The following is a 27,304-nucleotide window of genomic DNA, read 5'->3' on the forward strand; positions in this document are numbered from 1 at the left end:
CAAACACTGGTTGAAAGAAGAAATGTTAATACCATGTATTATAAAATTCCAAAGTTCACAAACGCAAACATTCAACATAAATAATGAATGTGAATAATATCATCTTCAGGAAAAAGCATCACAAGTTGCATTCAACAATTCCATTGAAGAAGATCAAATTCCAACCAATCATGCGCATTTTGGTTTCCCAGAATTAATTTGATGATAGTTGGGGCTAAGAATAGCTTGAGCTGAATGAAGTTTGTGGGCTGGGGTCTGAATCAGTTGAAGCTCGAAGCAGGAGGCATTGGATTAAACCAGCTCTTGTATTCCCAATATTCCAAGTACCCAATGATGTTACCAACCAAAAAATTCAAAACTTAACAGAGTGAGGAAGGCGGCACACTAATTTGACAGCAATATAACCTAGCCTGCAAATTGATACAAAAAGGAAAATTGATAAAATGGAAAGTCATTATGAGATGAAACTCATCTCTCTGTCTAAACTCAAGCAACCATTCAGAGGTCTGAACCTGTTTTCTCCTCAAAATAACATGTTCAAGAAGCATTAAGAGATCCAAATCCTTCACTTACCTTCAATTTTGCCTAATCCCTTTTAACCACCACAGAAAATGACCATGGTAGGGAGGCAGCAATACTTAATTTCCAGACATTTTATGCATTAAAAGGGATAGGCTGGTAACTCAATTATTTTACTTTTCAACTCCAGAGTTCAGCTTATGGCATGCCTGATGCCACCAACTGTATGTCTAATTATCCTCCCAGAAGCATTATATGAAGAAAAAAAACAGCAAAATTTGTCTGACTCCTGAAACATAGCTAGACATTAAGTAGAAAACAGTTTAAAAACATGTAACTCATTTGTCCATTTATTCTATGGTTTACCAAAATGAGAAACCTAATTGTTGGCTCACAGCTGAAGAGCCAAATCAGGCTGCTGAGAAGCCTGCTTGGGTTGCTGAGAAGTCTGCCTGGGCTGCTGAGAAGCCTGCCTGAGCTGCTGAGAAGCCTGTACGGGCTGCTGTTGTTGGATATTCCCAAGATGATGACCGCTAGCCTCTGCTTGGAAGCCTTGGTTGGAGGCTCTCTCATAAAAACTCAGTGCATCAACAAAAGGACCTCGAGGAGCAGATGCCAGCTGTGGTCCTTGCCCAACAAGTGCATTCTGGTGAACTGGATTCACCCCACCAAGCGCAACAAGTGCATCCTGGGGAAATGAATTCATCCCACCTGCTGGCATTTTCTTATATGGAAAATCATGGATTGCCTGCAGTCCCCATGGTGTGGGTCGGCTCCATTCCAGGAGTTGACCTTCTCGAGCAGATATGGCTCCATAATTCGGGATCAGTGGAGCATCAGTCAGGTCCTCCCCTCCCATATAATCTGAACCCAAGCCATGGAAGGCTGTGGTGGCATAGCCTGAGCTTGTCATATTTGCTACTTGTAAAGGCAACAATGATGATTCACTTTTAGACCCAAATTCAAGCAGCCTTGACTGAGATTCCGTGGCCAACAGAGCCAGCTGTACCTGATCATCAAATTGGCAAGAGTCCATCATCAAATCCATCATTTTATGCTTGCCACTGGTGTTTGTGATCCTAATGGAGGGACTATTCAAATCTTCAATTCCAGTACTCCCAACAGATTTCAAATCTTTAATTCCAGTAAATGGGAAGTATGAGCCTGACTGAATCTGGCTGTTCTGTTTCTGCTTGGTGGAATCTTCTCTGACAGCTCCAGTACTATCAACAGAGTTCAAATCTTTAATTCCAGTGATAGGGAAGTATGGGCCTAACTGAATATGGGAGTTTTGATTCCGCTTAGGGGAATCTCCTTTGACAGCTCCAGCACTCCCAACAGAGTTCAAATCTTTAATTCCAGTAATAGGGAAGTATGAGGCTGACTGAATCTGGGTGTTCTGATTTTGCTTATTGGAATCTTCTCTGACAGCTCCAGTATTCCCAACAGAGTTCAAATCTCTCATTCCACTAATGGGGAAGTATGAGCTCAACCGAATCTGGGTGTTCTGATTTTGCTCAGTGGAATTTTCTCCAACAGAGCTGGTACCCCCAACAAAGTTCAAATCTTTCACTCCAGCAAGGGCGAAGTATGAGCCTGACTGAATCTGGGTGTTTTGTTTCTGCTTACTGGAATCCTCTCTGACAGCTCCTGTACTCCCAACAGAGTTCAAATCTTTAATTCCAGTAATTGGGAAGTATGAGCCTGAGTGGATCTGGGCATTCTGTTTTTGCTTCATGGAATCTTCTCTCACTGCTCCACGAAGAAGACCCATTTTGTCACTGGTGTGAATCATCTCTTCTCTGGTAGGATTGCGAATGTCCATTATGGCAGGTTTGTTAACAGCCGTTTCTCCAAGCACAGTGTTATCAGTATTCTTTCTGGTAGCAGGATAGGTCCTTTGAACTTGTAAAGCACTTTGAGTTCCCATCATGTAATTGGTAGGAAAAATTTCCCCTTGGATAGCACTAGGAATATTCATTCTTCCAGGAAGACAAACCATCTTTCCTTTGTAAGCTCCACTATGGATATCCATGCTGTTGCGGGTATGAATATTTCCTCTGAAAGCATTACCACCGACAGTCAATCTGTCATTAGCATCTGCAAAGCCACTAGAATCCCCAGGTAAGTTTTGCTGGAAATTATGAGGCGTTGGGCAATTTGTAACAGCACCCAGATAAGGTGTTCCTGTTTGGGAGGTTGATGCAGGAAGCAGATGGTTTGGAGTGTTAGCTGAAGGGGCTGGAGTCACAGACTGGGAACTTGGATCTCCAGTTGGACAGTTTGCCATTTTCCTATTGGCAACCATTTGGGCTGTTGGTCCCATATCTTTAAGAAATCGCATTAAACTTTCTTTGTACCCACCATCCCCATTCCTAACCTAAAACATCAAACACATAAAAATCAGCATAGAAATAGAATTGTAGCTGAAGTGGAAAAGAAAACAAAATGAAGTTATTGCACAGGAAGCATATCAAAGTTTAGTAACAATATGTCTTACACAAATAAATATCATTATCACATTTCTTAAGAGCACTCTCTCTAGATTACCAGTCTATCTTTTGTTTTCCTTTGTGATCCCTAGCAAGGTAAGGAGAAAGGCTAGAAAAGTACCAAGGGATTTTCTATGGGGTGGCAGGTCCACAGAGAGAAAATCCACTTCAGAGTTATAGGATAGGAGGCAAACTTATGGAACGGGCCTCAATAACAGCAATTAGTAGGGGTTGGGATGGGCTTCATCTTAGGGTGAGCTTTGAGGTAGGGAATGGGCAGAGGACCAAATGTTTGGTGTGGGTAGGTAGCAAAGACTGAGTTCCTAACCTTTATAGTTTAACTATGGATAGAGGCATGGATCTTGGATCCATGGTGGATGGACAAGGAGACAGGTCACTGGCTTCTTATATTCAAGAGAAGCTTTCAGGACTAGAAGATGGGTGCCTTTGAGTCTCTTTTGTAGCTTCTTCACCGTTAAAGTATGCAAATGGATGTGAAGAGCCTTGAAAAAGGGCATTTTCTTTGTGAAGTCAATTTTTCTTTTTATTCAAATATTTGCATTTCCTTACCTAATAGCTCCCTCAAAGGAGTGTGCCCCTTTTGGGGTCTGCAGAAATACTTTTACTATTAATGAAGTCATGACCAGGGGATGGTCCCTTGTCAAATTTGCTGCTTGTACAAGTAGAAGGATGGAACAATCAATCACATCCCCATTCATTATGAACAGGCCAGCAAGTTGTGGTCTTCTATGTACTCACTTTTTGGACTGAGTTGGGTTCTTCCTAAAGCAGTTAGAATGTCTATTTGCTTGGCATGATAGTTCCATGTGTAACTAAAGCCAAACGTTTTGGACAATGACTCTTTATGCTTATTTTGGTGTTCAAAAAAGTGGAATAGGACTTTTTAAGAGTCTTCAGATGTCAAACCTGGCCCTTAAAGACCATTTTCTCCAGACACTTTTTCTTTTTGACTAAGAGAGATGGGAGGGAGGGATCACAGTCTTATTTATTTATTTTTCTAGATTTTATAGAGATTTTAGAACTGAAATAGGCTGTATGTAGCCTGTTATTTTGCTTCTTGTTCTTTTTGTATGCCATGTGGTGCACCTTGGATACCTTCCATACATGTTGGTGCACCGTGCACCTCTTTGGTTGGGAGATTTCAACAATATCTCTTGCCCATGAAAAAAAAAACCAAAGCACTATAGTGGGGATCATCTGACTAATGGTCCTGTCCTTCAGAAAAGCACATGGTTGTGTATGAGTTTGCATGTATACATGCAATGTACATGAGAACACTGGTTTCTGATTGATATGAATCAATTGAAATATGTGACTTTGGGGATTTTATAAGACAGAGATCAATGACAAAAAGGCAGCAATAGTATTTGATATAACCAAAACCACTTTCAAAACATTTCTTGTTTGGTCCACATGTTAATCAGACACTTCTGTCATGAGGAGGTCAAGCAGGTAAGAGTAGGGAGGAGGACTTGGTGTCAGCAAGGAAATGAAAGGAATAACAAAAGACAAGCAACATCTTCCATAGGTAATTCCCAATCAAAACTTGCACATATTATGCAACAACAAAAGAAAAAAAAAATTAACATTCTGATTTCAAACTTCTAGAAACTAGCATAGAAAGCTACACATTTATTTTAACTACATAGTGATCCAAGGAACCCCAAAGTAGAAGCTTAGAAGTTTGGCAACACAAGGAGTTATGAACCACCAAAAGCATAAATGCAAAGAGAGGCCCATGCATCACAATGCAAGCAGATTATGGTATTTATTGTCTACATGCGAACAAATTAAATCTAAACATTGGAGTTTGAAATATACATAAATATATATTTTTTAATCATATTACATAATTTACTTGCTAGTTACTAGTATTTTAGTTCCTTTTGGCTTTGGTCTGTGTGCATGCATGTGCTTGAGTTTTTTCCTTTTTTTTTTTTTTTCAAAAAAAAAATTTTAATTTAAAAATTTTCTGGAAGCGGGATGTTTATGTGGTGTAGGGGAGTAGTTAAGATGGAGTTGGCAACTTTTTTCGATAAGAAAAAACAAAATGGAACAAAGAAGCAACTGTGTGTATGCATGTGGAAGTTACCTGAATAAGTTGTTTTGATTCATTATAAACTGCTGAAATTAGTAAGTCATTCTCACTCGCAAAAGTACTCCAAGGCCTATATGTTCGGCGCCTTTCAGTTTCCATTTGATTCAAGTTCCTACCACCTCTAGACCCTGGGGAGAAGGGGAAAAAGAAATCGAGTTAGCATCTTGTACACTCTATAAGAGGATCGATCCATAAATGATGCAAAATTTAGTAGTGCTTGTAAATGCCACAGATGTAATGAGAAAAAGGATTCGATTAGTACATATGTGCAAGCATTTTATGGACTCCTGCTATCATAGAAAGTGAGCAACACATTTGGTTCCAGCAGCAGCACTCCTAGTGGCTATCCTTGGCTATCCTTACCATTCCTTTATAATTGACTTTGGTGTTTTGGACCTTCATTTGCATTCCAATAAAAAATGTAAATAAAGGTCCAAAACATCAAAGTCAATTATAAAGGATGGTCCTTAAAGCACATACCTTTATATTCTACCATGGATAATAATACAAGATGGCATTAGGCACTGTTTGGAAACCACTAGTGGATGAGACCAAAAAAGGAAAAGGAAAATCAGAAAACTGAAGATTTGCCATTTTGGCCTTAGGAAAATCAATTCCATTTGGTGACACATTTTGAAGTTCCCTATAAAAAATTATGAAGGTTCCTTCAAAGTATTTCTTCAAAGCAAAAGATTGATTACTGATTAGAAGCAAAAATGCATGGTTTTTGAGCCATTTTGGTTTTTGTTTTTTTTACTTATTGATTTATTGATTTGGCATGCTTTGCACGCACACCATTGTTATCAGCAACAGACCAGTGCTATGATCACTGTTACCACCATCAGAGGACCAACAACACTAGACACCATGGAGCCCCCAATTCTGTTGAAGACATTTCTAGTTACTGTATCATGATAAGAAACACATGCACCAACACCACAACTGCCATAATAACCAATTCTACCATCACCTAGACCATCAACATCATCCACACCATGTCTCACATACTTCATTATTTATCAGTAACTTTTGGGAGGGAGCATTTTGCCAAATATGCATCATTTTCCTTTGTCAGAACAAGAAACAAATTGCTTCTCTTGCTTCTCAAAAGTACTTTCAAAAACCATAATCATGGTCAGGAACAACAAGACCCTGAAACATAGCTTTGTGGCACTAGGGTCTGATGCTAAAGAGACATAAGAGAGAAATCTAAGGAACAAAACCAATATTTGGTGGATGTATTTCAACTTTTAGCCAGCAATGCAAGTGACAAATAACTTAACACTATAGACTATAGGAATCTCAAGGCTATAATATCACAAAGAAACTCATATCTAGATATCATTTTTACATAGATGTTGCTTCTAAGAAACTATTGCAAAGAGATTGAAATAACATTTAGTGTAAGCTTCTGGCTCTATACATCCACAAAGGCAAGCATTAACACATCCACCAAGGCAAGCATTAACATTCAACAAAATTTGAAAGAGTTCAGAATCAAGCTCAGTTTATAGAAAAGACCCCATGTTTTGGTTAGAATAACATAAGATATTGCAGAAATAATGTAGAAAATTTCAAGGAAGAGGAGCATACATCATGAGTCACATCATCATGTCAAAGCCTTGAATTGGCTTAGCCTCAAGTTGAAATGTCAAAAGCATAAACCTTAAATCATTTTCAAACTATGAGGAGGCCAAATAGTGCATCCTTACTATCTCAAAGGAAACAAGGTATAAAATAGTTATGATTAATATCAAGGTATATTAATGGCTATGCCACAGAGGTTGTCTTCAATTGCATACTCTAGACCATCAAGACTTTCTTTGATACACAAACACAAAACACTGTACAGAACATTTGTAAGGAAACTACCAGAAACATACATCAGTTGGTTTTGGCAATATGTTTCATTTTGCATGGAAAAAAATATGAAAGGGCAGATATCAGGACAACTTTATGTAGAAGACTGATATCAAAGCATGCATCCACATCAACTGGTAGAGAAATCCATTAAAACATGCATTCATAAAGATTTACCAGTTGACAAAGATGTCAAAAGTACAAAAAACATGAAATTGTCATTTTGTCATGGTAAGCCATGAATGTATACCAAACTAGTGAAGACGACCTAAAGCACTCTAATGCACAGAAGTCTTACAATGGAATGAAAAGGGAAAACTGAATTCCTAATTGTATTGCGATAATACTGTCCAAACACCAGCCATCTGTCAAGTATTGTAGGCTAAGAAATACAATGCAGATTAGTTTAAATGTCTTACCAGAAAGAATTGCTTTATCTTTCTGATCAGCACGAGAAATTGAGCGAGATGCTGCAAGGTATGCTTGGGTATTTCTCCTGATAGATGGTCCATTTAAGGAACATGTTCTACCATTTGATGAAACACCAATACCAATGGACTTCAAGTTACTTGCAAGTTTAGTGTGTGAAACACTCCCCTCACCTTGGGGTTTCCTACCAGGGCGTCTTCTTATCTGGGAGAACTCCAATTCTAATGTTTCTGGATGAGTTTTAAGAGCATCAAAAACCTTCTGGGCCAGTTCCCGTAAAGCACGAGCCTGGAGATCACAAGGTTCATGTTAATGACACTACTGAGATCTTCTTCGCAAACACATTAGGCTCACTTTATCCTATTTAGTATGGATAATGAGACTACCTGTCTGAAATAAACAGTAGTTGATGAGTTAAAAAGCATTGCATTGCTGGATATTTGAAATACATCATGCTGCAAAAAAAAGAAAAAATGAAAAAAAAAAGAAATTAGTTGATTATTCAAATAATGTCCTCAAAGTGAAAAATGTTAAAATTTTCACGTTCATGATGGTAGGTGAGTAGTCTGTGTGTGTGTGTGTGATACATATGATCCATGATGAAATAGAAACTGCCACGTGTATCATGCATACTAAGCAGCAGATTGCTGGTGAGAGACATGTGGTCAGGTTAAAAGAGAAACAAGAGGAAAAAGACAAAAAAAGGAGGAAATAAATGCTGAATAAAGAGCAAACCTCAAATTGCTCTAAAGTTTTATACATTCCTTCCTGGAGTTTTGCCCTCATTGTCCCAAAATCCATTGGCTCTTTGATAACATCATAGTAACCCTCCACCTACCAAAGAAAGAAATCGCCATTTTGTGGATTATAAAAATTAAGAACATTTCAGAACATTATATGTAGAAACCAAAAACCACTACCAACCTCATCAGCATCAACTGGCTCAGCGAATATTTCATGTGTATCTCTCCTAAAGGTAGCAAGAATGGTTAAAAATAAGAAACCATTTTGTGTGAGTTAAATTTACAAATGTAGACTGTTTTTTTCTTAAAATTTTCAAGCAAAGAGTTCCTTGCAGAGTATACCAGAAAGAATGATCACAAAAGATCACTTACCTTTGTAGTATATCCAGGATAAATTCAAGTCTGCTCTTTTCTGGAAGCGGTTTCGTAGATGGTAAGATTGCTGGTTGATCTTATACAAGCAAGCATTTGATTTCTATTGAGACACAGGACTATAGGGATTGAAATCTTAAATAGAATACCATATTTTACAAATAACAAGCTCACCAGGGTTGAGTGGAGGATCTTCATCTTTTGGGTTTTCTCCATCCTGCATGAGTGGAAATGAGATAGGAGATAAAAATATGCAATGTCAAAACAATTGTAAGCTCACTATGACAATCCCATCAATCTTCCCAAAGTGAGGTTTGTAATTAAGTTTGTGCATCTACAACTAGAATTAACTAGAACCACAATCCCTATGCCCAGTGGCTATGCCATGACTTGTTGCTAATCCTGCAAGTGGGGCCCTTGGAGAGGTGAGTTGGATAGAGTCCTAAAATTGTGCATTTTGCACCAACTGGCTGCTTTCAAGGCCCAAACCCTAACCAATTTTGCAATTGGAATCCCAAGATGACTATCAACACATCAAAAACTTCATCTATCAAGCCTACAGTACCAGAACTATTTTGCCCAAAATTAGTGTATTCAAGGTAAGAGATGTAGTGGCCTGCTAATTCTTGCATATACTTGATACTAAACACTGTATGGTTTTTTCTATTCCAGGACTCGATCAAGCCTAGCATCTTTTCACCAACCAAATTTCTTTTCAATGGCTTGCACAGCCAGTTTCAAATATAAAGCCTAAGCACCATAGCATATGAAAATTAAAATCGAGATAAAACACATTTCAGTCTCAAGAGAAGATTGTGTGTATACACATGTTGAATTTGAGAATGAGAAGTGGTAAGCTCCCAGGGAAGGTATGTGTCTTATCACAAAAAACACATGATCATAAATAGTGTCTTCTAGCAAATAAAAAAAATCCGGCATGCTTGTTTGCATACATAAAAGGTATTGAATCTGTTCATTTCTAGTAAGATTAAAAAAAACAAAGTGAGCAAAGGCGTGTTAACACTCGAATTGGAACACATGAAATGCATAAAAGTTTTGATGTGGGAACCATTAGGAAACAATGACATATTCCAATATTTGCAATTTGCGATAAAATAAGTTATTACATGTGATGGCCACATGACTATGCACTTAGGAGACTTGACTGGTTAGAACCATACAGCCTGATGTGAGAGAAAAAAAGATTGTTAACATTGACCAATTTTGGCATTGGCGTGGAGTCATACTACCAATTATAAGAAAGTATGCATATGGGTCTTATGATAAAACTGCAGATCTTAAGTTCATATAAAACCTTTGTGATCACACGAAAGGGTAAGTCGGAAATTCCTTCTATCACTGAACAGATTTTTGTTGAATCCGATTCCATCCAAAGAAATGGATGGATCAGATAGTTATATTAGTGAAACAAACAGCTGATAAATTCACAGTAGAAATATTGGGTCTCATTTCCCATGTAACCAATAGTTAAGTGGAAAAAACATAAGCAATGGAGACTGTTTATCCCAAGATCAATTGATTAGGCTTTCAATCATGGCTTTCTCCACCACTAAAAAAGATTCATTTTGCTATTCTGTAACCTGTTCTAGCAGTGGAAACATAGTGTTATTGTGTACATGGCTTTTCTCATCCTTTACACCTCAGTAAGAGACTGTAAGGGTGGCCTAACAAATGAAGGTGATACTGTAGAATGTGAAGTAGTTGAACTTTGTAGAAAAAGACAAGGGAGCATCCATTTAGATAAAGTGAATAGAATTTTAAGCTAAACAGAGCTGCTTGAATATGACAATTTAAGGTCACATATGTGAGGTTACTTCAATTAGTGGATTGAGACAGAAGAAGTGAAATTGGGTTCATGTGATGTAAAAACTGGAAAGAAAGAAATATGGATATGGATATGGAGATGCAGTTAAGGTCATTAAGATAGCAAGACTTCTTACAGCTAAAACATCTGAGAATTAAGGATAATAATAAGCATGGTTTGGGGTGGTGGGCATGAATGCAGTTACTGGTGGTTTTAACTAACTGGGATTTTGGAATGGATAAAGAAAAAAAAGGAAAAATTGGGGTGGAGAGTGCATGTGCATATAATATGTAATAGGCAAAGAAGAAGAAAGTTGAAAATGTTACCCTTGCAACAGAAGAAACCACAACCTCTTCAAGCCTTTTCTTCTTCCGGCCCCTCTTGCGGTCAGGCAAAGGCATGGAAGGTGAGGCATTTTGCTTTGCTCTCAGCTTCTCCTTCGCCTCCTTGTCCTTCTCCTCTTTTTCTTTCTGTTTAAATTTTGCTGCCTCCTCTAAGGCCCATAAACGGGAGCTCCTCCTTCTGTACCCTTCTTCTTCCTTTGACATTTCACTTTTCTGTAATACATATACTTTGCTGCCATGCAACACAACACAGCAAATTTCCACATTCAAACCTGCTTTCCTTTATTATTATTATTTTTAATTTTCTATACAACAAACAGAACCTCTGTACACAAGACCCAAAAAACATCCCCCAGCACCTGAATGTATGGTACAGACAGCCCCCTTTTCTTTTCTTTGTTGGAACCGTGATATGATGATTATGGAAAAATGAAGATAATCAAAGAAGCCTAAAATTTTAAATTTGTCTCTAAGGCTAGTGAAGAAAAAAAAAATGGCAGCAGAGATCAAGTTGAAGTTCCAAGCACTAACAGCAACAGCTTTAGTTATATTTTTTTTGTTTTCTGTCTTCATTAAGAAAAAGCAAAATTTCAGACAAGTAAAAAAGACCAATGGTTGATGATTAGACCCCATTGGTCTTTTTGATGATTAGACCCCAAAATCATTTTATTCCTTGCATCCTGCCCATTTGATTTTGGTTGGTTTGTCTTTATTGGTCATAATAAGAAGAGAGACAAGTGATCAAGTCAAAGCTTTCATATGAGCCCCAGGAACAGGGGCTACCTGTTCCACATCATTTTGGTAATTTCAAAGCCAAACATATAGTCACAAAAATGGAAGGAAACTGTTTTTATGTCATCAATGAAACATCAAAACCCTAGTCAAACAAAACTTTAGGATGATACAGAATAAGTAGACAAAATTCAGATTAAAATGTCAAGGGCATTGAGATGGTGAGATTGAAATGTTTCATATCCTTCAACATATCCGGTAACATGCTTTAATTTATTTATAAAATTAAAAACATTTATATCATGTATCTATTTAAAGATGCAAACAAAATCAACCAAAGATATGACACTAGTCTAGGGTTTTTCAACAAAAAAGAAGAGATCCGCAAAAACAAAAAAAAAGGTAACTTGAATCTATAAAAACAAAGCTAAAGGAGATTTCAATATACAAAATAAAATCTAAGGATAATAGAGACTTGGATCGAACATGATTCACAATAACAAATATAACGGAGACCCTGATTGGGCATGCAACAATGATATACAATGCTTTTTTGAATTGTTCGATTTGTCTAGTTTCTGTAGTTTTCCAATTAGCAAAGATTTGTAACAACAAAGGAAACAGAGACTTCGATCTCCCCAAAAAAAAAAAAACAGATGATGAAAATTTTCGATAAACAAAGATAATGTAGCCTTTCATTAGACATCATCCACCAAAAATAACATAAGGAGGCTTCGATTTCGGCATGCAACAATGAAGCGCAACTCTCCTTCCTTTCCTTATGTTAGATTAGGGTTTTTCCTTTAAGGCAATAACATATAAAGGTTTGACATTTTTCATGAAATCCACCATAGCATTTATCTGAACAGCAATGATAAAATAAATCTAACCTAAAAGAGAAACATTTTTCAGAATAAAACATTTGCATCACTCACGGTACAAAGAAAGCAAACAAGTGAAAAAGGAAAAATGGTTACCAAATCCTTCTCAATACCAAAGCAATCAACCTTGAATGGTAGAAAATCTCTCAGATTTGTCAAAAACCCTATTGCTGCTGCACCATATCAAGGTGCTCCATTAAGCCTAAGGTGCCCTTTCACATAGTACTCGACCTATTTAAGGTGGGTTCTCGCCGATAATCGAGTCTTGTGTCGGTGACAGCAAGGGTGTTACGTGGAGCATCAATTTGACAAATGTACGGTGATTCATTTCTTGTGCTAAATATGGCAATAATATTCAATTTGGTTCAATATGATATTGTTATGCCACATTTTGCATATTGGTGATACATTTGGTAATGTCATTACAGATGCGACAAAAGTAATGAGTAAGCTCGAATATATTCTCCAAACTGCAACCTCTGCCATATAAGACAGGGCATCAGATGTAATACATCTTTTCTAATTTACCATTTGAAACGAAAAGGAAAGCACAATCATAGTCCTAGAAAAAGATTAAAGCTGTGGGAAGGAAAACCTCCAAACTTCAACCTCAGTGCCAACTGAGCTAAGACTTGAAAATGCCGAAAGGGAAGTTAGATGTGTTTTGTAGGACTTGTAGCTAAAATAAACAGTAAGATCCTGAGTAGGGAGTAAAATGGGGAGGAACTTCTTTAACCTGAGACATAGGTTGCTCATACACAAACAAGGAAACAAGAAAACGTAGGCAATAATTAAATTCAACATTATCAAACTATTTGAACCGTTCTTCATACCTAGAAATCTTCATAAGCTGGTAAAAAGTGAATAACTATGAGGTATTGCAATAAACTGCAGTGAAAGCTGCTAACAGATGATTCATCATTATAGACAAGCAGGAGTCAGTTACTTGCTAAATTCAGTACCTGTCCTTTGAACCATTTCAGAGCTTCAATGCCAAAATTTATTACAGGATCCAAATGCAGTCCACCACCATTTTAACACTGGCTGCCATTATCTTCTGAACCTTTTTTCTGATCCAGTCAAAGAGTAAAGGCATAGAGCTTACAGCACTAGAGTTGTTATAAGTTTCTGATGATGGATAATATAAGTGCTAATAACATTCGATAAATTAAGTGATTCTTTCAATGTCAGTTCATCGACACATAAAGGCCAAAAATGATGGGAAATGTAAACATCTGAAATTTGGGAGGGAAGGAGTGGGGAGGGAAAGAAATTCACGCCTCCAATTTAATGGTGGGATCGACTCCGTCAGGAGAATTATTTTGCTGGCCCCACAGCTGAGCATATCTTCCTGCCTTCGACAATAGAACTTCATGTGGTCCCTGTTCAATCACCGTCCCGTTCTCCAGAACAATAATCTGAAAACCAGAATTGAGAAAAGGAAATCCTAAAGTATTTCAATAAATAGGACCAATGAATAGAAAAACAGTAAGAGAGGGATAGGAGACCAAATATGTTGGCAAAGGAAGAACCTCAATGGTGTAGAGCAGGGTTTGGCTACCCTGCTGTGCAAAAAAATAAGATCTCTAATTTTTTTTTCTTTTGATCAGGGACAACAGAATTCATTGTTATTGAAATGGTGAATTCAAAGAAGGATGAGCTATCCTTCTAAAATATACAACTATGGATCAAAAAGTTGAAAAGCAGATTGCTCTACAAAAACTAAACTAACTACACAAACTGAATGCAGAATGAGCAATATACACACATACTAAAATGCTCCATACACTGAGAGAAGTATGGACTCCAACAAAAGAAATCTGCTTCGTTGCTCCTCACTTAGCTAACCTGTCCTGGGGTTGACTAGCTGAATGCAGAACCCAATAGAAAGGGTACCAACCTCTCTAGGACTACTTAAGATTTTGCAAAGCCAACCATCCAACTACCATGAGCCTCTCTCCCTAATAGACATCCAGAAAATAACAACAATAAGATCTTTCTCCACTCTTAGATTGTAGAGGCAAAGCTTTGGCCTGCAACAAGTCCTCCAACGATGCTAGTATCTCTACTTCTATATCTCAATCCCCATTAGGGGATTTAAGATAAGCCCTTAAACATAAAGATGAATTGAGAATCAATTTCTGATTCTCATTATTATAGTGCACATGGGATCTACAATATTATTTATAGATAGGATGGTCTAAATTGAGTTAAGTGAATAACTTATTTACAAAAAATAATTCAAATTCAATTTTAAAGAGTACAATATTCTAAATAGGGATAATGCTTTCTAATTTTAGCAATGAATCTCCTAATTTTCAACAGTGAATCCAAATCAGTCTTTCCACACTCCCCCTTAAACTAGCTCGAAAATGTCTTTTGTACCCAAACTTGCCAGTTATGCTATCGAAGTACCCCTTGTGTAGCCCTTATTAAAAGCATTTGCCAAGAATATAAGGCATGTGGATCATTCCACCGTTTAACCTCTCTTTAATGAAGTATTGGTCAACTTCTACATGTTTGGTTCTATCATGTTGAACCAGATTATATGTTATATTGATTGTTGCTTTATTGTTACAATAGAGCTTCATAGGCATAGGACTTCTCACTTTGAGGTCTTCAAGTAACTTTTTCAGCTATAAAAGTTTGCAAAACCCATGAGTTGCTACTCTAAATTCAGCCTCCACACTGCTTCTAGCTACCACAATCTGCTTCTTGCTTCTCTAAGTCGCTAGGTTGCCTCCCATAAATGTACGGTAACCATATGTAGACTATTGACTTGTTAAATTTCCTGCACAATCAACATCGATGTAAGCTTCGATCTACAAGTGACCACGATTCTTGAACAATAAACCCCTTCCAGATTACCCTTTTAAATGAGAATTCGGTTAGTTGCTTCGAAATGTTCTTCCCTGCGTGAGTGCATAAATCGACTCACTACACTCATTACAATGCTATGCTCGACTAGGTAAGAGCGATAATTGTGCCTACGATTAGGCTCCATTGGGGTTTCCACTTATTTGCACTTGTTGGTTGTAGCCTAAGATTAAGCTCCATTGGGGTTTCCATTGGTTTGCAACCAAGTAAACCGGTTTCCTCAAGTAAGTTAAATACAAACTTTCTTTGTGACACAAATATCGCCTTCTTGGAGACCTCAAAAACTTGATGGCCCAAAATATATCTTAGGGCTCCAAGGTCTTTAATTTCAAATTCTCTTGTAAGGAACTTCTTCAAGACCTTTAGTTTCCTTGCATCATCACCGATAAGAATAATGTCATCCACAAGTACAATGAGTATGACCATCTTACTTGTAGTTGAGTGCTTGTAGAACAATGTGTGATCGACTTGACTCATATCCACACTTTTTAATAGCCTTGGTAAATCAATCGAACTAGGCCTTTGATTGTTTTAGTCCGTAGATAGACTTCTTTAACTTAAATACCTTTTAGCTCCAAGCATGCTTTCAAAACCCAATGGTAGGTCCATGAAGACCTCCTCTCTAGCTCTCCATTTAGAAAAGCAGTCTTCATGTTGAGTTGATGCATCAACCAACTCAAAATTGCAACAAGGGATAATAATATTTGTGGAATTTCGTTTTTCCATTTTTAGCCTTTTTACATCTGTTTATTACCTTTATATTTAATTCTTCTTTCCTTATTTAATAGGATTTGAGGTAGAATGTTATCCAATTTATATCTTTCTTGTTTTTTTTCCCTGAATTAATGAGAGATTTCTCTCCTCTACCTAGGATTCTAGTTAGAGAATTTTAGGAAGTCTTTCTTTGCCATGTATGTTAAATACCTATGTAATTTTCATTGAGAAAAATAAGAATAAAAAGAAGTTTCTCTCAAAATTCTATGATCCACAATGATATTTGGGGGCCCTCTATGATAAAAAACGTGATAGGTTCTAGATGGTTTGTTTCTTTTATGGATGATCATACTGTAATTACTTGGATATTTCTTATGAAGGAAAAATTTGAAGTGGGTCAAATTTTCAAAAATTTTGATAACATGATTTAGACCCAATTTCATATGAAAATTCAAGTGTTGAAAACTGACAATGAGAGGATATTTCAACTCCATTATGAGAGATTTCCTCTTAAGCACAGGTATCATTCATCAAAGTTCTTGCATTGAAATTCCCCAACAAAATGCGATTGTTAAGAGAAAAAATAGACACCCTTTGGGGAGAAGCTGCACTTATTGCAACTATCTCATCAATAGAATGCTTTCTTGTGTCCTTAGTTTCCAAACACCATGTCAAGTCCTCAAATCTTATTTGAATACTCGACTTCTATCCACTATTCCAGAAAAAGTGTTCAATTGTTCTGTGTTTGTTCACATTCACCAACCAAACCAAAGCAAGCTCAATCCTTGAGCAATCAAGTGTATATTTCTTGGGTATTCACTAACTACTAGAAAGGCTACAAATGTTACTCCCCAGTAGCCAAAAAATCATATAACTCCATGGATGTAACATTTTTTGAAAATCAGCCTTATTATCCTAAATCTAATATTCAGGGGGAGCATACCACTTAGGAATATCAGTTTTGGGAAACAAAAATCATAACCAACAACATTCGAACACTTGAGTCTCATATTCCCCAATCTCATATCCCTCATAATCCAAGTCCTCCAATCAATGAGTCTTTAGACACCACGATTAAGCCACCTAGAACTCCTCCTCATTCAGTTCACTCACAACTTGCCAAGAACAGTGAGTTCATTGTCTACACAAGGAAGAAGACTTAAGAGGAAACAAAGCAAAGAACACATCCCAAGCAAGTTCATAAGGCTGAACCAAATTCAAACCTAGGTGAAATTTTCCCAAGTAACACTAATTCTGACCCTATCTATAATGGGTTACAGAATGATGATCTTAATCTGCCTATTGCCAAGAGGAAAAGAGTACGATCTTGTACAAATCATTTAATCCATAATTTTTGATCTTATGATAGGTTGTCACCTGTTTTTCAAGCCTTTACTGCTAGCCTTACAGATGTTCAGATTCCTAACAACATCCAAGAAGCTCTTCAAATTCCTAAATGGAAGGCTGCCATTGGAGAAGAAATTTGAGCTCTAGAAAAGAATGAGACATGGGAAATAATGGAATTACCTAAAGGGAAAAATCCAATTGGGTGTAAATGGATATTCATGGTAAGTACAAGGCAGATGGGAGTGTGGATAGGTTCAAGGTTCATTTGGTTGCAAAGGGATTCATCCAAACCTATGGAATTGACTATCAAGAGACATTTTCTCTTGTTGCCAAACTTAACACTATCCAGTGTTGTTATCATTGGTTGTTAACCTAGATTGCTCTCTCCACCAACTAGATGTCAAAATGCATTTCTAAAAGGCGTGTACATGGAAATCCGTTTAAGTCTTGAGACAAGATCAAATATTAATCAAGTTTGCAGACTCGAGAAATTCTTGTATGGTCTCAAACAGTCTCCACGTGCTTGGTTTGACAGATTTACAAAAGTTGTAAAAAGGTATGGATACTCTCAATGTCAATCTGACCACACATTGTTTGTTAAACATTTTCTCTTGAGGGAAAATGACCATTATCATTGTATATGTAGATGATATCATCTTAGCTAGAGATTATGAGGAAGAACTATGCAAACTCAAGAATTTTCTTGCTAAAGAGTTTGAAATCAAAGATTTGGGAAATCTCAAATACTTCATTGGAATGGAAATAGTTAGGTCAAAAAAGGGTATTGCGGTCTCTCGGAGGAAGTATGCCCTTGATTTATCAAAAGAGACAAGGATGCTCAAATGCAAGCCTGCAGATCCACCTATGGATCACACAGTCAAATTGGGAACTAAGGAAGGAAGTGCTCTTGTGGACAAAGGAAGATACCAACGTCTTGTGGGAAAACTAATTTACCTTTCCCATACTAGACCTGACATTGGTTTCTCAATCAGTGTGGTGAGTTAATTCATGAATGATCCAATAGAGGAACACATGGAAGCCGTGTATTGAATATTAAGATATCTCAAGATGACACCTGGCAAGAGCTTATATTTCAAGAGGACAAGGAAAAGGAATATTGAAATCTTCTCAAATGCAAATTGGGTTGGATTAGTTATAGACAGAAGATCAACTTCAAGGCATTGCACTTATGTGTGGGAAAATTTAGTTACTTGGCGAAACAACAAGAAACAATCCGTTGTAGCTTAGAGCAATGTAGAGGCAGAGTTTGGAGCTATGACTCGTGGAATTTGTGAAGGAATATGGTTAAAAATTCCATTGGGAAACCTATGGAGATGTTTTGTGACAATGAAGCTGTCATAAGCGTTGCCAAGAACCTTGTTCACAATGACCGAACGAAACATGTGGAGATAGATCATCATTTCATCAAAGAGAAGATAGAGGAAGGAATAATCACTCTAATTTACACTCCAACAGGTCTCCAAACAGTTGATGTTCTCACTAAAGCACTTCCAAGATCCAATTTTGAAGACTTGAGTTGCTATCTAGGTATGATCAATATTTACAACCTAGCTTGAGGGGGAGTGTGGAATTTTGTTTTTCCTTTTTCAGTCTTTTTACAACTGATTTTTACAACTATTTATTACCTTTGTTTTTAATTCTTCTTTCCTTACTTAATAGGATTTGAGGTAGAATGTCACCCAATTCTTATCTTTTCTGTTTTTGTTCCTTGAATTAATGGGAGATTTCTTTCCTCTACCCAGGATTCTAGTTAGCTAATTTTAGGAAGTCTTTCCTTGTCATGTATGTTAAATACCTATGTAATTTTCATTGAGAAAAATAAGAAGAAAAAGAAGTTTCTCTCAAAATTCTTAAGAATTCAAATTGAATTAACTTTTGCAATAGGTTCAAAGATCTCCTTATAGTCAATTCTGTAAGTCTGGGTGAATCTTTTGTTTACAAGCCTTGCCTTGTACTTATCAATGCTTCCATTTGCATGGTATTTAACCATAAATATCCTCTGACAGCCTATAGTCCTTTATTCTCTAGGTAGTTCAACAATTTCATAGGTATCATTCTTTGTAAGAGCATTCATCTCTACTATGATTGTCATCCTCCATTTAGTGTGACGTAAGGCTTCCTATATAGTTTTAGGCAATTAAACACTAGAGAGATTAAAAGTAACAACTTTATATTTTTTTAAAAGTCAATGGAATGAGACATACTTTGCACTAGGAAGCATAATGCTGGAATATGTGTCCTTTCTAAGTGCAACGGAGACATTGAGGTCATGTGGAACATTGTCTAGATTACTATATTTAGGAATTGAGCATGGGTTTGGTGAAGGGATACCTGTTTCATCCAAAGAGCCATCGTTTGGAGGAGTTTTTTGGCATATGTTTGACTATGACTCTCTATTCTAATTATTTTTCCTTTGAGAATAGAGACTCAACTCAGTTTGAGTTTGTTTTTGTAGTGGTTCTCCCCCTTAAATTAGATTATATAACGCTTGGTCCATTAGATAAAGGTTGGACAATGGGTAAAGGCTCGGTGGATAACATCTCTGAGTGGGATTTTGATGGGTCACTCGGTAATGACATGAGTAAAGGTCACATCATCTCCTAAAAAGGATCTTCTCTCTCAATACTTCCCCCTTAAAGATGGTTTTTGGTGAAGGTTGGTTTTCGAAAAATGTCAAATCCTTACTCATAACAAATTTCTTTGCAATAAGATTATAGCATTTGTACCCTTTTTGTTTAGGAGAATACCCAACAAATACACACTTTTTCGCCTAAGGACTAAGTTCAGAACAGTTTTGTTTGTGGATGTGGACAGATGCAATGCAATCGAAGATTTTTTGAGGTAGAGAAGTAAAGATGTGAATATGTGGGAAGATGACCAATAATCTATTTAGACTGTCAAATTTCAAGACTCTAGTGGGCATCCTATTGAGTAAGTAAGATGCTTTGAGAATAGACACCCCATAAGTATTTTTGAACCCTTGTAGTGAACATTATAGACCTAGCCACCTCAAGTAAATGATGATTTTTTCTCAACTACACCATTTTGTCGTAGTGTATCAAGTAAATGAGTCTCACAAAATTTTGCAAAATAGTTAGAATCTTAGGTTATTTTGCAAACTGACAAAACATTTCAAGAAAGATTAGGAACATGGAGAACGTATTTGAGAATTAGATTTTCAGAGATAAATATAGAACCTTTCTGTGCAACTGGAGACAAGTCATTTGCTATTCCAATTTTTAAATGATCAAAACATGGAGAACAAGTGGTAATGAAGTGACTGACTAGTCAGGTGATTAGATGTACCAGAATTAATGATCCATGGTGCTGAATTTAGGGAACTAGTGAATACACTACTTGTTTGAGCCAAGGAGCAGGAGGGTACACTTGAAATTGGATTTGAATCATCATTTTGTAGAGATGCTCATGCTATTCTTTGCTAAAAGGAATCTCAGTTTCTGCTGTAGCTAGCATTCCGCTACTATTCTTTTGTCCAAGTTTCCTTTCCTTCTAATTTGTTGGTTTTCCATTCAATTTCTAGCACTTCTCTCTAGTGTGCTAAGGCTTGTTGCCATAATCATACTAGATCTTGGGCTTTTCATCAAGTTTTTTTGATATCTGGGCTGCAGGTTTCTGATCGTATGTTGTTGCAGTGGTTTTATTGATTGGTGCAATAGCATTAAGTGCTGAATTCTCAACTGGTGGAATTTTTTCTCATCATCACCCCCCAGTGACTCTCTTCTCTTCTAACCTTAGAGAATGCTTTATTGATGGAGGGCAGAGGCTCTTTTCCTAGAACGCAACCTCTCACTTCATCCAAATCTGTATTCAGGCTGGCTAAAAATTCCATAACACAGTTCTTTCCACAATCCTCTAATATTGAGCATTGTCTTCAGCACACAACCATTCAAGGTCATAGAACAGGTGAAGTTCCTACCACACTTTTCAATATATAGTAATAAATTGTTACAAATATATTCCCCTGCGTTGTATTTCTAATCTTTGTTTCTAACTCATAAGCTTGCGAGGAATTGCACAAATCTGTGTATGTCTCACTCACTGCATCCCATAGTTGTTTGGCAGCGCTGAGATGCATATATGTTTGGCTAATCTGTGGTTCCATAGGGCTAACATGCCATGATAAAATTAGAGAATTCACAGCATCCCAGGCATGGTATGCAGGATCATCAGATTTTGGGGTATGTTTTGTACCAATCAAATAGCCAATCTTACACCTTCCTCTAATGAACAACTTCACAGATTGTGACCACCACAAGAAATTTTGTGGATTCAGTCAATGAGTAGTGATCTGCAAGATTGGACTTTCAACAGCCCCAGTTGATGAAATTTAACCATTCTAAGAAGTCTGAATGTTAAAGGATTTCCCCAATGTTTCATCAGAAGATGCTCCAAACATTGTAGAGAAATCATTCAAGGAAGAGAAGAATTAAAGATGAACATATTGCTTTTGCAAATCCAGTACACACAAACCAGATTGAGAAAAAAAACAAGAAATTAGGACTATAAACTAGATTAAGAAAACAGAAAAAAAAAAAAATGGTAGACAACCAGATAAATGATGATTTATTTATTTATTATTATTATTATTATTTTTATTTTGAGTGGTCAACCAAAAACACTCAAAAGTCTGTCTTAGGTTTAAGGTGGCTCTAATACGAGGAACACAAAGATGAATTGAGAATAAATTTCTGATTCTCATCAATACATTCTACACGAGATCTACAATTATATTTCTAGATACAACGGTCTAATCTAGTTAAGGGAATAACTTATTCACATAAAATAATTCAAATTCAAATTTAAAAAATACAATATTCTAAATATGAATAATACTTCCTAATTTTCAGTAGTGAATCTGAACCAATCTTTCCACAACCCTCAACATTGTACCACAATAATCTTTGCCATGCTTCCCATGTCTAAATATCCTAGGTTACCTAAAAAATGTTTGTGGAATTCTAGCTTAAAGTTAGTGAGGAATTCTAGGGATTTGTTAAGGCCATTTTAGGTATTTTGTTATTAGTTCCTAGTTTAATGCCTTTCCTTGTTTAGTTAAAGATTTTGTTCTCTAATTAGTTAAGAATGAGTCCGGTCCTTATGGTGGCTGATTGCACCATTCTCTTGTATATATACCATGTTGTATTCCACAGAAAATACATGAGAATCAATAAAAATTCACTTCTCAGAAATCTTCATGGTATCAGAGCTTTCCCTCTAAAACCCTAATTTCCAACATCACAAAATTCATCATGGCTACTGAGAGACAAAAACATCTGAAGTGACCTCCAATCCAGAAATGACGCCAACGATGAACAACCATGGAAGAGCCGAGAACCCATCTTTGCTCATCACAAACTCAACGGGCATAATTTTCTCCAGTGGTTTCAGTCAGTGATGATGTATGTCTGTGGAAAGGGCAAGGATGAATATCTCATCGGTGAAGTATCTATCCCTGAGAAGACCAATCCCAAATTCAGAGTGTGGAAGACCGAGAATCACATGGTGATGTCTTGGTTGATTAATTCAATGAATACCAACATAGGAGAGAATTTTCTCCTCTATGGAATTGCCAAAGAAATATGGGATGCAGCAAGGGAGACATACTCAAATTCTGAAAACACTTCAGAAATATTTGAGATTGAAGCCACCTTACACTACCTTCGGCAGGGAGATTTCTTTGTTACCCAATACTTCAACATTCTTTCTTGTCATTGGCAGCACCTAGACAAGTTTGAAGTTCACACCTGGAAGTGACCTGAAGACACTGCACTGTACTGGAAAATCGTGGAGCAGAAGCGAACATTCAAGTTTCTCCTTGGCCTCAACAAGAATTTGGATGAGGTTAGGGGGAGAGTGATGGGGACCAAACCTCTTCCAAGTATTAGAGAGGCATTCTCAGAAGTTCGTCGTGAGGAAAGCTGGAAAAAGGTTATGATGGGATCTCAGAATTCTGCCCCAACAATCGAAGGATCTGCCCTTATAGCATGAGGACCTCCATCAAACACCAACAGTGAAAACCGCCAGAAAAATGGGAGACCTTGGTGTGACCACTGCCGAAGACTGGGACATTCCAGAGAAAATTGCTGGAAGATTCATGGCAAACCAGCTGATTGGAAGCCATCCAAACCAGTCAATGACAGAGAAGGCAGTGCCCATAGTGTTGTTGTCTCAGAAGACAAGCTAACCTCAACCAAGACCAGTCCTTTCACCAAAGAACAGCTTGAGATGCTTCAACAACTCATGAGTCAAAACTCCCTATCTCAGTCCCATAACTGAGCCTCTGGTACAGGCATGTTGGCACAAAAAGGTAATTTTTCAAATGCCTTTATAGTAAATAAACAACACTCGAATCCGTGGATTATTGACTCTAGAGCATCAGATCACATAACGGGAGATGGAACCATATTTCATGAGTACAACCCCTGTAATGAGAAATATACAGTTAAGATTGCTGATGGATCTCTATCCAAAGTTGTTGGAATAGGCTCAATCAGGGTTACAAACGACCTGAATCTAAACTCTGTTCTCCATGTCCCTAATTTGGACTATAATTTACTCTCAATCAACAAATTAGCTCATGATCTTCATTGCGAAGCTAAATTTTTCTCAAACTTGTGTAAATTTTAGGAATTGGATTCAGGGAGGATGATTGGCAGTGCTGAGATGTGCTCTGGACTCTATCTTCTCAAGGGCGATACTCCTCTAAGAAGACAAACTCAAAATGCAAGTTGTGTGTCGTTTAAGAGTCAGTCAATTTTAGATTCTTTTGTCAATAAAGATAATGAGGTCATGTTATGGCATTATCGTCTTGGTCACCCAAATTTTATGTATCTTGAAAAATTGTTTCCATCTTTATTCATCAATAAAAGTCCATAATTTTTCAGTTGTGAAATCTGCCAACTTGCAAAACATACTCGCAGTAGTTACCCCAGTCTTTCATATACACCATCTCACCTATTTGCCATGATTCATAGTGATGTGTGGGGTCCCTCAGGAAAAAACAATATAACAGGAGCACAGTGGTTTGTCATGTTTATTGATGATCACACTAGATTGACCTGGGTATTTCTTATGAAAGAAAAATCTAAAGTTGGCCAAAATTTTCAAAATTCAATTCCATGATCCAAACTCAATTCCAGACCAAAATCCAAGTTCTAAAAACTGATAATGCCAAAGAGTACTTCAAGTCTGTTCTGGGTAGTTACCTCATGAGTCAATGAATAGTCCACCTAAGTTTTTGTGTTGACACCCCTCAACAAAATGGGATTGCAGAAAGAAAAAACTGACATTTGTTAGAGGTAGCTAGGTCCCTCATGTTTTCCACTCACGTTCCTAAACATTTTTTGGGGGAGGCAGTACTTACAGCCACGTATCTCATCAATAGAATGCCATCCAGAATTCTTAAATTCAAAACCCCTTGTCAATCCCTTCTCCAGATCTTTCCACATACAAAAATCATCTCTTCATTAGATCCAAAAATATTCGGGTGTTTAGCATTTGTTCATATACATCAGCAACACCATAGCAAATTAGACCCTAAATCCATCAAATGTACCTTTATAGGATACTCTTCACACCAAAAGGGTATACAACTCTATGGATGTGACATTTTTTGAACATCAAGCTTACTACCACAAAACCGACATGCAAAGGGAGAACATGAGAGCATTTTAGTTTTGGGCGACACTTGATCTTGGGGACACCCTACCATTACTTCCTCCTACTTCTCAGCCAATTGTCAGTCAACAACCAGAGGTCATTAATCAAATTCCAGTTCAAATTTCAATGCCTAAACAACCTGAACCTGAGAGTCATCCTCCTACTACCTCACCTCAAACTCCGGTCCATAATTACTCTAAATCACCACAAACTGCAAATAATGAGTTTCGTATCTACATTAGGAGGAAAAGGCCTGAGAGAACAATAGAGCAACCAACTCCTCTCACATATGACCAAGAATCTCAACCGAGTCCAAGTCCTACTCAAATTCACTCAAGTAAAGGAGCTACTGATCTTGAGAAGCCAGTACCATTTGTAGATGATTCAAACATTCTGATTGCTTTGAGAAAAGGTGTTAGAACTTGCACAGACCATCCTATCTGCAGATTTATTTCACATGATGGATTGTCTCCCACCTACCAAGATTTTGTTTCGGTTCTTGATAGTGTGCAGATTCCTAATTCTATTCAGGAGGCTCTCAAGAATCTAGAGTGGAGAAAGGCAGTTAACAAAGAAATCAGAGCTTTGGAGAAGAATGACACATGGGTAATCTCTGACCTTTCTGATGGAAAGAAACCAGTCGGGTGTAAGTGGATTTTTACCATTAAGCATAAGGCTGATGGAAGTATTGAGAGATTGAAAGCTTGCCTTGTTGACAAAGGCTTTACTCAGTCTTATGGGATAGACTATCAAGAAACATTTGCTCTAGTGGCCAAACTCAACACTATTTGAGTTCTTTTATCTCTTACAACGAACCAAGATTGGCCATTACATCAACTGGATGTCAAAAATGTTTTTCTAAATGGTAACTTGGAGGAAGAAGTGTATATGGAGATACCACCTGGACTGGAAACTTCTTTCAACAACAACAGGGTGTACAAGCTTAAGAAATCCCTTTATGGACTCAAACAATCACCTTGAGCATGGTTTGGCAGGTTTGCAAAGTCAGTTACAAAGCAAGGATATACTCAATGTCAAACAGTTCACACACTATTCGTGAAGTTCTCTTCAGAAAAGAAAATAGCAGTCCTGATAGTGCAAGTTGATGATATCATCTTAACAGGTGATTATGAAGAGGAACTATCGGGAATGAAGAAGCGCTTAGCCAAAGAATTTGAAATCAAAGACCTTGGCTATCTCAAATACTTTCTCAGTGTGGAGGTGGCAAGATCTAAGAAAGGCATATTTGTCTCCCAACGTAAGTATGTTCTAGACTTACTAAACAAGACAGGTATGCTTAGATGTAAACCTACAGACACTCCAATGGACTCAACCAAGAAGATAGGAATTGAGAAGGATAGTGCACCAATTGACAAGGGAAGATACCAGAGACTTGTAGGACGTTTCATCTACCTTTCACATACTCGACCTAACATTGGATTCTCTGTTGGTGTTGTGAGCCAATTTATGAACAACGCAACAGAAGAACACATGGAAGCTGTGAATAGAATTTTGAGGTATCTGAAGATGACCCCAGGAAGAGGACTGTTGTACAAAAAGAATGATACCAGAGAGGTTGAAGTTTTCTTAGATGCAGACTGGGCAGGTGATGTGTCAAATAGGCGATCAACATCTGGATATAGTTCCTATGTATGGGTAAATCTTGTGACTTGGAGAAGCAAGAAACAGTCCGTAGTCTCAAGAAGTAGTGCAGAAGCTGCATTTAGATCTCTGGCTCCTGGTATTTACGAAGGAATTTGGATGCAGAAACTGCTGAATGAGTTAGGAATATCTACTGAGAAGCCTATTAAGATGTTCTATGACAACCAAGTTGCCATAAGCATTGCAAAGAATCCTGTGCATCATGATAGGACGAAACACATCAAGATAGATTGACATTTCATTTCCGAAAAGATTGAGAAGGCAATTGTACTGTTGGTCTATACTCCTACAAGATCCCAAACGGCAAACATACTCACTAAAGCTCTTTCAAGAACTAACTTTTTAGAACCGAGTCACAATCTGTACATGTACAATATCCATGCACCAGCTTGAGGGTGAGTGCGGAATTCTAGCTTAAAGTTAGTAAGGAATTCTAGGGATTTGTTAAGGCCATGTTAGGTATTTTGTTATTAGTTCCTAGTTTAATGCCTTTCCTTGTTTAGTGGAGATTTTGTTCTCTAATTAGTTAAGATTGAGTTCAGTCCTTATGGTGGCTGATTGCACCATTCTCTTGTATATATACCATGTTGTATTCTATAGAAAATGCACGAGAATCAATAAAAATTCACTTCTCAGAAATCTTCAATGTTTGTCAAAATGTAACTTTACCGAACCATTGAAGGAGGC

At 37.3% G+C, this 27,304-nt stretch overlaps 2 protein-coding genes across 4 annotated transcripts in view; both read right to left on the reverse strand.

Annotated features, from left to right (window-relative positions):
* Window positions 1-673: 673 nt before the first annotated feature.
* On the reverse strand, window positions 674-13,375 carry LOC104879511 (uncharacterized). 2 transcript variants are annotated; one of them, XM_010652493.3, is made up of 10 exons: window positions 13,279-13,375; window positions 10,686-10,935; window positions 8,709-8,751; window positions 8,535-8,613; window positions 8,344-8,389; window positions 8,155-8,253; window positions 7,806-7,874; window positions 7,410-7,707; window positions 5,125-5,258; window positions 674-2,899 (listed from the first exon to the last, which is right to left on the reverse strand). In XM_010652493.3, the coding sequence occupies exons 2-10, from the start codon at window positions 10,905-10,907 to the stop codon at window positions 911-913; spliced, it is 2,979 nt and encodes a 992-aa protein (XP_010650795.1). In that variant the 5' UTR covers window positions 10,908-10,935; window positions 13,279-13,375; the 3' UTR covers window positions 674-910. The 2 variants fall into 2 exon arrangements, with proteins under 2 accessions (XP_010650795.1, XP_010650794.1); XM_010652492.3 differs by lacking the exon at window positions 13,279-13,375 and adding an exon at window positions 12,413-13,157.
* Window positions 13,263-27,304, reverse strand: part of LOC100243299 (ABC transporter B family member 25, mitochondrial) — a 57,962-nt gene continuing 43,920 nt past the window's right edge. For both annotated transcript variants that reach the window (XM_002275866.5, XM_010652494.2), the window contains exon 20: window positions 13,263-13,734. In XM_002275866.5, the coding sequence (XP_002275902.2) occupies window positions 13,591-13,734 (144 nt within the window). In that variant the 3' untranslated portion in view covers window positions 13,263-13,590. The remainder of the gene's footprint in view (window positions 13,735-27,304) is intronic.

This window comes from Vitis vinifera, chromosome 6 (genome assembly GCF_030704535.1).
Source record: "Vitis vinifera cultivar Pinot Noir 40024 chromosome 6, ASM3070453v1".
Lineage (NCBI taxonomy): Eukaryota > Viridiplantae > Streptophyta > Magnoliopsida > Vitales > Vitaceae > Vitis > Vitis vinifera.